The sequence below is a fragment of the Acomys minous genome (assembly GCF_964271855.1).
Source record: "Acomys minous genome assembly, chromosome: 15".
Lineage (NCBI taxonomy): Eukaryota > Metazoa > Chordata > Mammalia > Rodentia > Muridae > Acomys > Acomys minous.
In genome coordinates, this window is record NC_140497.1 from 17004240 (window position 1) to 17018748 (window position 14509).

Here is a 14509-nt window from a genome sequence, read left to right on the forward strand (position 1 = left end):
ATGACAGTGCCTGTCTCAGCTGAAGGGAAGACAGTGTGCACAGAGCTCTGTTGGAGATCAACTATGTCCACACTGTGAGCTTTTGGAGCAGATAAAACTGGTGTGAAAACTACTTGATACTGAAACTTAGCAACTTCCTGAAAAGGTAGTTTCACAAAGTCCTAAAGAAAATGTGTATTTGCTTTTTACAGTTTTCTAGAAATTTTCCTGAGTTGTGAACTTGAACATGTTGAAGGGTGTTAGTTTTACTTTCAAAAGCATTGTAAAACAGTAGAGCCAGCAGTGATACTTTATGCTTTATTGAAACTCCATGTTTTCTTTTTCTTATTCGCAGAATAGCCATTTCTTTCAAATAGTTTAATGTGTATAAAAGAGGATTGTTACTATAGTAGTCTATTGCTATTACCTAATGCTGAGTTTTTACAAAAAAACAAACTAAAACCAAACAAACCAAACAAGCCCCCAACCCAGAATGCTTACCTGTAATTAAAACGCTTCAGATTACAGAATTAAAAGAAAGAGTAAGCCACTCCTTTCTTTTCAATTATGCAACAGAATGTGCCACTGTGGACGGAACTACTGGGATTTAGTCTTCTGTTTTCTAAAGCAGTATTGACCTTATTCATGAAAACGACTCTTAGGTTTGGCAGATCTATGAATGACACAGATTATGCTAATCCGTGCTGATTTTTTTGTGGAAGCGGCTTTGTAGGGGTATTTTCTTAAAGTAATACAGTACAATAGGCATGAAATGGAATAATTAAAACTTTGGCCTTCCTTGGGGAGAGCTCCTAATAAGTGTTCAATGTGGAAATTCACAAAAATTTGAGCGCCTAGTTCCAGCTGATGGAATTATTTGGGAAGGAACAGGAGGTATGGCCTCGGTAGAGGAGTGCGTCACTGAGCGGACTTTGAGGTATCAAAAGCCTACATCAGGCCCAGTCCCTCTCACTCTGCCTCCAACTTGAGGACAAAATGTAAGCTCTCAGCCACTGCTCCAGAGCCATGGCTGCCTGCCTGCTGCCATGTTCCCCACCATGATGGTCAAGAACTCACCCTCTGAAACTATAGCAAGCCTCCAAATAAACTCTCTCTTTTATAATTAGCTTTGGCCATGGTATGTCTTTACAACAACAGAAAAGTAACTAAGATAGTCCTGTGCAAATTATTATACAGCAAATTACTAGTATTCAATACTAACTGGGCAGGTGGGAAGGCTCAAAGGGTAAAGATGACTGCTATGCAAGCTTGATGACTTGAACTGGATCCTAAGAACCCACCATAGTGGCTGGGCATGGTGGCGCACGGCTTTAATCCCAGTACTTGGGAGACAGAAGCAGGTGGATTACTGTGAGTTCAAGGCCAGCCTGCTCTACAAATCGAGTCTAGGACAGCCAAGGCTACACAGATAGACCCTGCCTTGAGAAAAAAAAAAGAGCCCACCATAGAAAGAATTGTCCTCTGACTTTACATGTATACTGTGGTATATATATGTACACATATACCCAAATATTAATAAATAAAACAATTAAATATATTTTTAAAAGGTAACCAATTTTTCACCACTTTTTTTTCTGGTGACCTCAATAAGCAACATCCCTAAGACTTATCTATATAAAAAGCTATAAGAATGATAGGTGCCTATTTTGGGGACATGAAGATTACAAGGAACAACTAATCAGAGTATGCCAGGGCCAACTCAACATAGCAATTAAGAAATCTACATAATTATTCTTTGCCATCCTGTCTAACTACTCATTGGTCAGTAAAACAAGCCTTCCAACCAACGTTTTAGGAAGACTTAAGGATTCTTTCAAGGAGCACAAGTCAGAAAACCCACTATAGAAAATACAGACATATTTCATTTTGTTTAATTTAAATGGAAGTCCACAATCTTTTTCTGAGGTTGTCTTTACTGGAATTTGTGTAAAATAACTCATGGTTTGAATAGAAAAAGAAAAAAAATTCTGATCTTGAAATAATCCCTTAGGTAGCTGGGCAGAGCTAAACATTCTATATTTCAGGTTGTGTGGAAACAATGAAATGGAAGGAATGTCTTCTTGCCAAGCTAGTTCTTAGACCGCCAAACAACAAAACAGCTTCCACTTTGGCAACCACAGGCTACCATTAGAGACTTTCATAAGGAAGACGTGGGTGTGTGATGTGCCAAAGAAAACACAGTATGCCACTAATGTACTAGAAGCTGAACACAGGTAAGACTTTATGGTTTTGTTTTTAAACAAACCAATGTAAACACAAAGTTGAAAAGCTGTACTTTAAGTATGATCATGTAATACACTCAAACTGTTACACTAGAAGTGGTGTCTTTTTACATTATAAAGGTTTAATTTTACTTAAGGCAGCTATTTAATATTATCTTTTTAACACTTAAAAAATGTGGGAGGGGCCAGATGTGGTGGCGCGCGCCTTTAATCCCAGCACTCGGGAGGCAGAGGCAGGCGGATGGCTATGAGTTTGAGGCCAGCCTGGTCTACAAAGTGAGTCCAGGACAGTCAAGGCTACACAGAGAAACCTTGTCTCGAAAAACAAAAACAAAAACAAAAACAAAACAAAACAAAACAAAAATGTGGGAGGGCCAGTGAGCTGGCTCAGCGAGTAAAAGCATTTGCTGTAGAAGGAAGCCTGACTGCTAGAATTCAATCCCCAGATCCCGAGGTGGAAGGAGACAAGAGACTCCCCAAAATCGCCCTCTGATCGCCACACATGCACCACAGTGTATAGGTAGCATGCAGTGTATGTACACACACACACACACACACACACACACACACACAAATTATTAAAATTGTGAGAGATGTATACAGTTGTTAATTTTTTAATGTCATAGAAGTATCTTCATTCTGAGGAAAAAAATAATGAATTTATTAGACTATCTAGCAGGCTTTGTAATTTAAAAGTAAAATTTTGTTGAAAAGAGTTTTAAAACACCCCCAAAACCAACCAACCAACCAACCAAACAAAAACAACAGGCTGGTGCAATGGTTCAACAGTTGAGAGCACTTCCAGCTTTATCAGAGGCCCAGAATTTGCATTCCAGCATCCACATCAGGTGGATGTGGAGTTAAACCTGTAACTCCAGCTCCAAAGAAGCTGATGCCTGCTTCTAGCTTCCTTTAGTACCCATATACACATCGGCATGCATAAATGTACCTTAAAAAAAAAAAAAGAAAAATAACAAATGCTGGCAAGAATGTGGACAAAAGGGCCCCCTTACACATTGCTGGCAGGTAAACTAGTACGGTCACTGTTAAAATCAGGGTTCTCCAATACTTTGAAAGTGCTATTGCAGGCTGTTTAGGATAAGTAAGTTACACATGTTAGTTGATCAAATCATGGTCCTATCAATTACTAGACTATTTTTATCACAAGAATATACATTCTAGGTATAACAGATAGATATGATTCTATAGAAAGATAAAATAGTTAGATAAGGTCTTCAAAAATGCCAGAGATGTGCAGAATATGGCATTTAAAGAGGTTTTTATTATTTCAAAGATACATTTACAATTAGACAGGTTAACACCTGGCAACACCCAGCCTACCTCAAAGAAGATGATGAGCATCAAAGAACCTCCTTATGGAGATGGCTTCAAATGTGGCAAACCAGCCACTGGGCAAAATGTTCTCATTTCTACCACAGACAAAATTCTGCCTTAATGGAGATGGCTTCAAATGAGGCAAACCAGCCACTGGGCAAGCTTGGAGGCAGGCAGAGTTGACGGCCAAACTCTGCCAAGACACGGTAAGCAAGTCCTCAATAGTTCATGCCTCACAAATATGCCTGTCAGATATATGGTCAAAAGGCTGAAGATGCTCAAATGTTACAGAGAATTTTGGTGACTTGTTCTCATTTGGGAAGCTGCCAACCTGCACTCCCTATATACTCAGGTAATTAATTTTATTCTTTCTCAATGTCTCTGATAGGGTTGAAGACCAGTAGTTCAGTTTTACAATTAAGCTTAAGCTTAGTTGTTTAGGGGTTAAGATGTTTTTAGGTCTAGATAGATATTTTAAGTTGATAATGACAATATATCATATACATTGATTTATAGTCAGAATTTTAGATGTATCAAGATAGAGAAGACTTTTTTTCCAAGGCTGCCAAATATAAATAGCCAAAACACTACGAATATAACATTTATATAATTACTAATTGTTTTGTGGTTCTTCTTGCTTTAGCTTATTGTATATATGTATAATAATATAAATGTATATGTAAAAATATTTAATAAAATTAAAAATTAAAAAAATTAAAAATTAAAAAATTTTTAGAAAGAAAAAAAGTTGTAAAAAAAAAATCAGGTTTCTCAAATAACTAAAAATAGATCTCCCATATGACCAGCTGTATTAGCCTAGGGATTTACCCAAAGAACTCATATCAACACATCACATAGAGATAGTTCTACATCAATGTTTATTTCAGCAATATTCAAAACAGCTAAGTTTATAGAACCAATGTTGCATAAAGAAAATATGTTATATACAAACTGGTTATCTAATATCAAACGTTCAGCCTTGAAAATATATATATAAGTAACAATATAACAGAAGAGTTAATCAGAGAAGGTTATAGCTCAATTTAAAAAAAAATCAAGCATTTTCTTAGTTGCTAGGATGCAAGAAAGAAAAACAAGCTTCCTGGCTCTTCATAAACTTAACAAACTTGGACTGTGTGTTCCCAGGGACAGAGGCCATTATAAACAATCAAATATGGAAATGAGATGGTATTACATTGTTCAGAGGATAAAACAAAAATTAAGGGAAGGTAGACTATATGGCAATCGCTACATCACACTGGTAGTCAGAGATCTCAGTGTTAAGATTACAGTGGTATTTTGTGAGAGGCAGGATTCCCAGGCTGTCCTATAGGAGAGAGTAACAACTACTGTCCCAAATAAACTTGCAACCAATCTGTATTGAGTAAGTACGTGCATGCCACCAAAAATCTCTTGTGCAACTCAAATTTATGCAAACATTTTACAGTTTAGATCTGAAATGATCCTCAAAGGTATATGTAAAGTTTTGGTCCCTGTTTGTGACTGCTGAGAGATGGTGGGCTTTTATGAAATAAAGCCTACTTAAGAGGAAGCAAGCTTACCGAGGGCTCACTCTTGAAACCTGTTATAGCCTCTACCACAACCTGCTTGCCTCTTCTTTTTAAATTTACTTTATTTCATCATATTAATATTTTGCTTTAATGTATGTATGTATAACATGTGGAGCAACAAGTGCTCTTAACTACCAAGCCATCTCTCCAGCCCCTCACTTGCTTCTTGACTGCTGTGAGGAAGGTGCTTCTTCTGCCAATGCTCCCAGCACAGTGCTGCCTTGCAGAGGCCCAAGAGCAATGGGACAACTGATCAGGAGATGAAACACCCCAAACTGTAAACCAAAACAAACTTGTTTTTTTTTTTTCATTTGAATTGGTTACCTTATTTTGTCAGTAAAAGAAAACCAACTTTCACACTTTAACTTTTTAAATTCTTCTCAGTCTAAGAAAGGTTTAAACATAAGACCATACATAAAGACAAAAAAATTTATTCTTACATCTTTTGAAGAACCTGGGACATCACAACCCCATTTGTTAAATCTTCCACGGTCTGGCATGGTGTATCCACATTAAAGGTCTGGATCTGAAGAAAAAAAAAAAATCTAATGGTTAACTCTATTAAGGGGGGAACGGGAAGATACAAGTAAAGGGATAACTACTGAGACGTAATCTGAATAAATTACTTGAATTAGAAGAAAGTTTTTAAAAAGATTTTTAAGGTTTTTAAATGTGTGTGATTATCTCATCTTGGGGTCTGAAATAAAAAAATATAAATTTCTTCCCATCTAGGTACAGGAGAAACTGAGGTAGATATCGGCTGATTCCTCAATCATGCCACCCACAGACGGCAGAAGATGACGATCCTTCAGTGCCTCGGCCAGTGGCGGCTGACTCAGGAATAAAAGGGCCAAGGACAGTATGGGCCAAAGAGATATTTGTTGGAGAGCAGAGTCAATTTCTTATTAGTGTGAACTTTTGTGTTGCATCATTACTATTGGAATCATAACAACTTAAGGGAACAATTTACTATTTATTTATTATTGCATGCGTTCGTGTATGTGTGTGTTCATATGTGTGCTCACGTGTTTGTGCCACAGCATGCACATGAAGGTCAGTGTGGGAGTTGGATCTCTCCTTCTACCATGTGGGTCCAAGGGACTGAACTCAGGTCATGAGGCTTGGTGACATGCATCTTTTTTGACTAAGCTATCTTGCCAGCCCTGAAATAAGTCTTAAGGGCTATGTAATCGGCAATGCAAGACAGAGAGGAGGGATACAAAGAACTAATTTTTGAGACAGATTTGAACCACTGAACTTGAAATTATGGAATCTCCTATTGTGTAGAATAAATCTGTTACTTAAACCTAGCCAGGTTGAGATTTCTGGTACTCAAAGGTAAAAATATCTTTATATGGATATAGAATTCCTATCCTTTTGTTACCATCCATTTCAATCACTTCCATTTCAGACACATACTGAATCACAACTGACTTTGTATTAGTTAAGAGAACCGTGAGAAATGAACTCATGCAAGGCCTAGGGGCACACGCCTGTAATTCCAGCACTTGGAAGGTGGAGGCAGAAGCTCAGGGATTCAAGGCCACCTGAGCCCCCAAAAGGAAAAAGAAGTGCAGCCAACAATGACAGCCAGTAGTCCAGCCTGGACTTAAAAGGGAATAAACCCTGAGGACAGACGAGGCCATCCTGGCACCGATCTTCTACTTTGGTGAAAGTATGGTGGGATGTGCGAACAAAGACCTCAACTGAGAAGATGATGTGCAGTGGGGATGAAGAGGAGCCGCTATGGACAGTGGACGGTACAGGAAGAAACGGAGCAGAGGAACAGAAACCGGGAAAGGCAGGACTCAAGAAAGAAGCATCATCAGGCAAGCCTCGGTAAGCCACCCTGGAGTTATCCTAAGAGCAATGGTAGTTTCTAAGAAAAGGGTTTCTAGCAAGAAAGTGAGACCTGAGCTGCATGCACCAAACTGGATGTAACATGAAGGAGCACTGGAGGAAAAGAGGCAGGAAAGCCCGCAGTAGCAGTCTGTAACACTGACAAGGCTAAAATAGATGGCAACAACAAAAACACTGAGGAGACACCCAGGTGACCACCTATTTTTTTCATTATTGGCTTAGGAAAAAAAATGCCAGGTTAAAGTGTATATTTATTTTAAAGTTTAAAAAAACCACACATTGCCAAATAAATCACGAAGCAACTTACTATTACTAAAAATGGGTGAATATCTGCTTTTCTGTACCATACTATCCATAAAAGTCAGGGTCTCATGTAGCCAAGGCTGCCCTCCTACTCATTCTGTATCAGAGGTCATGGTGGCCTCGAACTCCTGATTCTCGATTCTCGTGCCTATACTCCTAAGTGCTGAAAGGGAAAACTATTAGCAGTACAGCTATACCTTTCTATTCTTTATAGGGCAGGAATCTTCCGGGTATTAATGGTTATGGTAGCAGAGGCTGAGAGAATTGTGTCATAGGCCCGTGTACAAAGTAGTTTTTAATCAGATAAGAATTTGGGACATAAGGTCCTAACTTAAATATACAGAGTTTTGATTTTAAAAAAAATTAGCAAATAAGCCAGGCATATGGTAGCATATACTTTTAGTCCAATTACTGAGGAGGCTGAGGCAAGAAGACTCTAAATTCAATGCCAGCCCTGAAATATAGTGAGACTCCATGGGAGGAGGGTATCAGAAAATGAATAAAGCACGTGAGTATCATCTCAGGTCTGATTTTAAACTTCATTCTGTCTGCAACTGCCTCCACACTGGTAAGTTTAAGAAACAAAAAGGCACCTGTTTTCATATTATAGGTGCTAATTTAATGGCACATTTAAAATCAATCTCTTTTTGTAGGCTTATATATGGAAAACAGGAGGATTATGCTCAATGAATAATGCTTGGAATGCAATGAATAAATTCTAATCTCTCATTTTACTTCTAATTTATCACATAACCTGGGATATTTTACCTCATCTCTTTTAGTATCAGTATTTTCCAGATAAAGATTGGAAGGGTATTAATATTATTGGTTTCCAAACCCACCTGTGCATTAAGTCATCTGGGAAGTTTTCGTTTTGGAGACATATTTCTTAGCTACAAAAAGTCAATCATAATCCCTGTGTTGAGATTTTGCTCAATACTAGAACACTTACCTTGCATGGACAAGGCCCTGTGTTCCAAAAATATATCTGTCTGTCTGTCTGTCCCTCCCTCCCTCCCTCCCTCTCTGTTGCTGGGGAAGTGATCCCAGAGCCTTGCACACGCTAGGTAAGAACCCTACTGAGCTATATCCCCCACCTCTTCTGACAGTCTTTTATTCTTTTCCTACTGTGTAGGAATGTTCTGCACACATGAATGTCTATGCATACGGTGCTCTTAGGGACCATCACATCACCACAACCAGAGTTACAGAGAGCTGTGAGTTACCACGTACATCATGGGAATTGACCCTGTGTCCTGCGGATGGGCAGCCAGTACTCTTAGCTGCTGAGGAATCTCTCCCTGTGCTCCCTGGCCCCCCCTTTAAATTTCTGAAACAGATTCTTGCTAAGCAAGTTAGCCTTGAACTCATTCTGTAGTTTCTATAAACTTTCAACCTGCAATCCTCCTGCCTCAACCTCCTGAGTAGCTGAGATTACAGATCTGTGCAAGTAAATTAATCTCTTTTAATAAATATATCAAATAATTCTTACGTACCTGGGCACTAATTTTTGCATCTGGAAACCTCTAAAGTACTGCCAAGGTTAAGGAATGCAAGTTCTTACCCCTCCTACCCTAAGCTGGAAGTGAAACTCAGAGCCTTGTCTACGCAAAGCACGTGTTCTAGTACTGAGCTACGTTCCTGCTCTGGATTACAAAACTGCCCCTGGTCAGTCAGAAGAAACAACTCAATAAAGCAAATAGTTCTATTTCATTTATTTATTTTATTGTAGGACATAGTTTTATGTATCTGAGGATGGCCCGAAACTCACTATTAAAGACAAAGATGACCTGAAGCTCCCCATTCCTCTCGCCTCCACTTCTTCACTGGGAGATTGAGAGGTTAGAGGTGGGCTGCTGAGATTACAGATGTGCACCACCACATCTGGTTACATGTTGTAATACAAGCTAGACAAATACTCTGCGAACTGGGCTATGAGCTTAGCCCAGAGGACAGAATTTTAATGAAATGAGTAACAACACTATTTGGTGAGCCAGTTGCTCCCACCTCCACTCCCCTCTCTCAGACTTCAGAGCTAAATTTTCATTTTGATTTTTAAAATGAAGCTTCTAAACAATTATTTTCTGTTTTAGCCCCTCGGGTACACAGGTACTTATGAGAACTTGAGAACATTCACCTCTGTTTTCAGAACTGACAGTGTTCTCAGTTAAGAAATAAACTTATCAACCTATCTGGTCCAAGTTGTGGTACTTCAGGATAGTAATATAGTAAAAGACAAAGATAACCACATTTACTGTGTTAAAGCAGGAATTCTACCTGAAAGGTCACAACCTTTCTTGTTATTTCAAGAAGCTCTGAGAAGACATTGCAGCCTCCCCCAGCAAAAGCATCAGAAGAGTAAGGCATGGGATCAGTGACTCTAGGCAGTGCTTCTCCACCAGGGGTGATTCTGCTCCCTAGGAGAGTCTGCAATAGCAAGTGCTATTATCTTGTGAACAGAGGAGAACGATGCTTCCACTAAATACCCTAAAATGCACAGAACAGTGGCCCTAACAAATTATCAAATACAGTAAGCTTAAAGCTGTGTTCTAAAGCAATGGTTCTCAAATGCTGTCATGAGGTTAGTAAGAATACATTGCCTGGGAACATGTCAGAAATGCAATCTCAGATCCTGTCCCAGACCTAGAAACTCTAGCCCCAGAGCCTACTAAACTGGTTTGATAACCAAGTGATTTTGATCAATGATAATGTCTGAAAGCCACTGCTGGGGCCAGCAACCAACCATGTTCTCAGACTTCCCCGCCACCCCCAAGTGCTTTTAAAACCTTTGTACTTCAGAAATTTCTTTATTCTCCCATTAGAGGTTCAAATCTGTTGGTAGGAGTTGGGCAAAGGAGGGAAAACAGAATGAGAGGGATTCTAAATACTAGTTGCATTCTATAGGCTCCCAAATAAGTAATATGTTTTAAAACTAAATATATCATCTGTGTGTTTTGCCTGTATATATGTGTATGATACATATGCATGCCCAGTGCCCATGGAGTTAGAACAGGGTATCAAACCCCCTGGAATGGGGGCTATGGATGGCTCTGAGCTATGGTGTGGGTTCTAGGAACCAAATCAGGGTCTTCTGCAAGGGCAACAAATGCTCCTAACAGTGGAGCTATCTCTCTTGTGTTCCAGCTCTGTTGCACAGTACAAACACGAAGCTCCAGCCTTAGCCCTCAACACTACAAAACAATTAATTACTAAGACCTGGGAAAGTGCAATCTTTTCATCGTAATTCACACAGAGTTCAAGAAACTAGGCTTGGGCAGTACCAGATTGGGTTACCCCTCTTTGAGCTACTAGTCATGGAGATCCCATGGACTCATAAAACAATACAGGCTAAAACAACAACAACAAAAACCAACAACAAACAAACAAAGAAAAAACCAACACAGGCTATTGTCACTGGAAGTAAGACCCTGCTAAAGACACCACATTCTTAAGCCATAGGACAAAGAGAAATCAAGCTGGTATCCCTACTGGCTAACTTTCATCCAGCATGATGGTACTTTGCAGGCTGCTGGGAGAGAAACCAATGAACTCAGCTGTGAACCATGGGAGCTACAATGACAAATGGACCGGCAAACGTATGCCCACTGGTGCAATAGTGGCATCAGTGTTTTGGGAGTAAGCAATTACTTTCTGACTAGATCTAAGGCACACTCCAGAAGCCGAAATTCATGCTTTGCGTTGTTACTGGGCCAGGAGCACCTGCTGAGTAGGTTATAGCCTCCGGGGGGGGGGGGGGGGGACCTATTGTTAGCTTTGCTAAATGGACTTCTACTTACCTTTACACCCATTGAATAGTGAAGCTCCCAGCCCGCATCAGAGAAGCTTATTTCTATAGTACAGGACATTTAATATGGAGACTCACGGATGGTCAGAGTGCAGAGAGTAAGAGACTGTGGAGTGTTCAACCCTAAGTGGGACATCTATATCACCGCCCTTCCTCCTAAGACACAAGAGATCACTGCAGAAGAAGCAGCTGTGGAGAACTGCTGCAAAAAAGTGCTTTCTTGATATGAGAGGGATGGTGCACATTAGGACTCACAATGGCTGTGCTGTTGGCTGTATGCCCAAGACCTGCACAAGATCAAGGCAGCCAAAATTCTAGACTTGAGAACTGCCGAGAAGTTCCTGGCAGTTGACAGCTGCTGGAGGGGAGTCGGTCTGTTTTCCTCAGGGGTGCAGTCCCTAGTAGGGTATCCGCACTCCAGTAGATGGTCCTTCACCCACATATATACTGGCAGCACTAAATGGATCCAATAGGTTTAAAAAAAAAAAAAACAAAAACAGTATGAGCGTGGAAGGACAAATGGTGGTATAACGGTGGAGGAGTTGGAGGGGAGGAGTAAATCTGATCAAAACACATTAACACATACATGAAATTCTCAAATAAAAAGTTTTAAAAAATTTGACTAAATAAAAAATAGGGGGCTGATGAGATGGCTCAGTGGTTAAGAGCAGTGACTGCTCTTCCAGAGGTCCTGAGTTCAATTCCCAGCAACCACATGGTGGCTCACAACCATCTATAACGTGATCTGATGCCCTCTTATGGTCTGCAGATGTATACGTAGGCAGAGCACTGTATACATAATAATAAATAAATTTTAAAAAAATAGTAAGAGAGAACTGACTCTAAGTTATTCAATGCCCTCCACAAAAGGGCTGTGATCCATTTGTGCATAGTACCCCCCACACAAATAAATAAATATAAATTCTTTTTAAAAAAGTGATCATTGTTTAAAAACAAACAAACAAACAAACAAACAAACAGGCTGTTGAAATGGCTCAGTGGGTAAGTGTGCTTACCACACCAGTCTAGTGACTTGAGACCTGAGTTTGCTGCTTGGAAAACATGGAAAGGCACCAATTCCAAAAACAGTTGACTCCTGACCTCCATACGCAGGTGGTGGCAACTGTGCCTATATGCACACATCACAGTCCCACACAGGATACATTTTTTTTTTTAAAAAGGGACTGACAGAAGTTATAGCATAGCTCCCCACCACCACCAGGCAGGAATACACTCAGGGGGTAGGAAGAGGAGCTAAGGGATAATTTTTAAGCACGTTCTGCTGAGCTTGCTTGTTATATATTGACTGGGCCTAAAAACCGTTTTCCATATTTTCAAATCTTCCTGACTTAAATAACAATTTGAAACTTGGCAGAGGCTTAGCTACACGGTGCAGCCTATCACCATTCTCCACCTGAATTACAAGGTTGAGGCTTACCTTCTTGTTTCTAGAGTACACTAACTACGTATGCATTATTTCCAATGAGTGGTCTAATACAAAACCGAACCACAAAGCTCTACATTGTATAAAGTCTATGTTTCAAAGGACACGATCAGATCTAAAAACAACTTCCAAGCTCAGTGCAGTGATGCAGGCTTCTAATTCCTAGCACTTAGGAAGCTGAGGCAGGAAGATTGCTACAAATTCAAGATCATAGTTTGAGGCCAAAATGGGCTACATAGCAAGATCCTACTTCAGACGCACACACATCTTTAGATTTTACTTCTATTACAATCAACCTACGTTAACTGTTCTCCACTTCTCAGCAGTGGCCCTGCACACAACGGTGGGAGCTAGCTTCCAGAGATCTGAACCTCTAACCTAAGACACTCACTGTTCAACAGAATTTCTTTTGCTATTTGCATTTTACCTTTAAAGTGAATAAAAGAGGGAGATGAAAAGCTTAGTGGTAGAGCCTTCACTTACAATGCAAGAGGCTCGATTACCACCATCTCCCTCAATATGCAAACAGAATTAACACGCGTCACAGTAACCTCCGTAAATGTATCCGTGTTCTTCTAAAAAGAACATTTAACATTTTTTAGCAATAAGCAAAGCTAATGTTTCCAATGGGACACTTGGTTTTATCCCATGGTTTTTTTTTTTTTTTGCATATGTCTGTACCCACCTCCACCATCGTATGAAAAACAGAAACAAACACGAGTAACTGTCCAGCTACTGAATAGGGCTGCTTAAGCCATGAATATTGACATTAAAATCCAGCATATTTACTTTAAGATACGATAACCTTAACCCTTATCAATTCCAAATTGGAATCTCACGCTGCTTTAAAAATGTGTTTCAGTTCCATTACTAAATCCCTAAATCCTTCCATTAAAAATTGTTTTTTATCCTTGATTCCTTTTATAAGTACCTTTCACTTCATAACAATCAAAATGCATCTCGAATTTCAAATGGTCTGCCTCTGTGCGATTCTTCATGTTTTGTCTACCCACCCTCCAATGTTCCAGTGGGCAGGGCTCCATCCCTCAAGGGGCTACGCTCCATCCTGGCTGAACATTACAACAAAGGCGAGCGGCATCGTAATCAGGGGTCCCGAGTGCCTCTACCGGGCACCCAGGCAGAACCGACGCTTTGGGTCGCTGGGAGCTTGGGAGCGAAACGCCAGCGCCTCATCAAGGCAAACAGTCCTAATTACAGTGTCGCTTGCACCCCATCATTAGCCCCCACCGGGCAGGTTTCCTCTCGGACAGCAGCCAACATCTCAGGCCGGACAAGTTCCTCCTGGACCCTGGGCCCAGCCTGCCGGAGCCCGGCCGCTCCCTGCTGACCCTGACCCGGCCGCGGGTGTAGACGCGGCCCGCACCGGCTCCTCAGCTCCGCCCGTCTCAAGCCCCGGATGTGACGGCAGGTCGTCCTGGGCGCTCGCCCCCCGGGGCGAGCACCGGTGTCCCCGAAAGGTTGCGGAGTTTTCCCACCGGCCCGCTGCCCACCACGTACCCAAGTGAGCAGGCTCTCGCACAGCTCCACCCGCTCCACAGACTCCACGTTAAACATCTTCCCGGGGTGGCCGCAGCGCCTCCCCCCCAACCGACCAGAACCTGCGGCCGCTCGGCTCGGGGTTGAGTCCGAGGGGTCGGGCAGCCGACCGGCGTCTGGCGAGCCTTCTCTTCCGTCCGGCCGCTCCCGGGGCGCGGACGCTGGCAGTCGCTCCGCACTGTCACCAGCCCCTCCTTCCCTTGCTCGGGGCCGCGCGTTCCCCTGCGCGCACCAGACGCCACCAGCCCACGCCCTCCTGCGCGAGCGCAGCCCGGCGCGAGCCGAGGGGGCCCAAGTACCACTGCGCACGCTCGCGCTGGGTCCGCCCCGCCCCTACAGGCGCGCCCCCGACGCCGGTCCACTGCGCGTGGGCGCGCGCTCTAGCCCGGCGGTGGGGGGGGGGGGGGCGGGG

At 41.7% G+C, this 14509-nt stretch overlaps 1 protein-coding gene and 1 long non-coding RNA gene across 3 annotated transcripts in view; one reads left to right on the plus strand and one right to left on the minus strand.

Moving 5' to 3' along the window:
* HOOK3 (hook microtubule tethering protein 3) overlaps positions 1–14314 on the minus strand; it is a 96773-nt gene extending 82459 nt beyond the window's left edge. The window contains exons 1-2 of one of the 2 annotated variants that reach the window (XM_084758639.1): positions 14059–14314; positions 5569–5654 (exon numbers count right to left, since the gene is read on the minus strand). In XM_084758639.1, coding sequence (XP_084614765.1) covers positions 5569–5654; positions 14059–14115 — 143 coding nt within the window. In that variant the 5' untranslated portion in view covers positions 14116–14314. Of the gene's footprint in view, positions 1–5568; positions 5655–13553; positions 13892–14058 lie in introns of those variants that run through there. The other variant, XM_084758640.1, reaches the window with a different exon arrangement.
* LOC311584396 lies at positions 1670–8259 on the plus strand. Its single transcript, XR_014774853.1, has 3 exons — positions 1670–2213; positions 3662–3763; positions 5861–8259. It is a non-coding gene; the product is annotated as an uncharacterized lncRNA (long non-coding RNA).
* Positions 14315–14509: the final 195 nt, after the last annotated feature.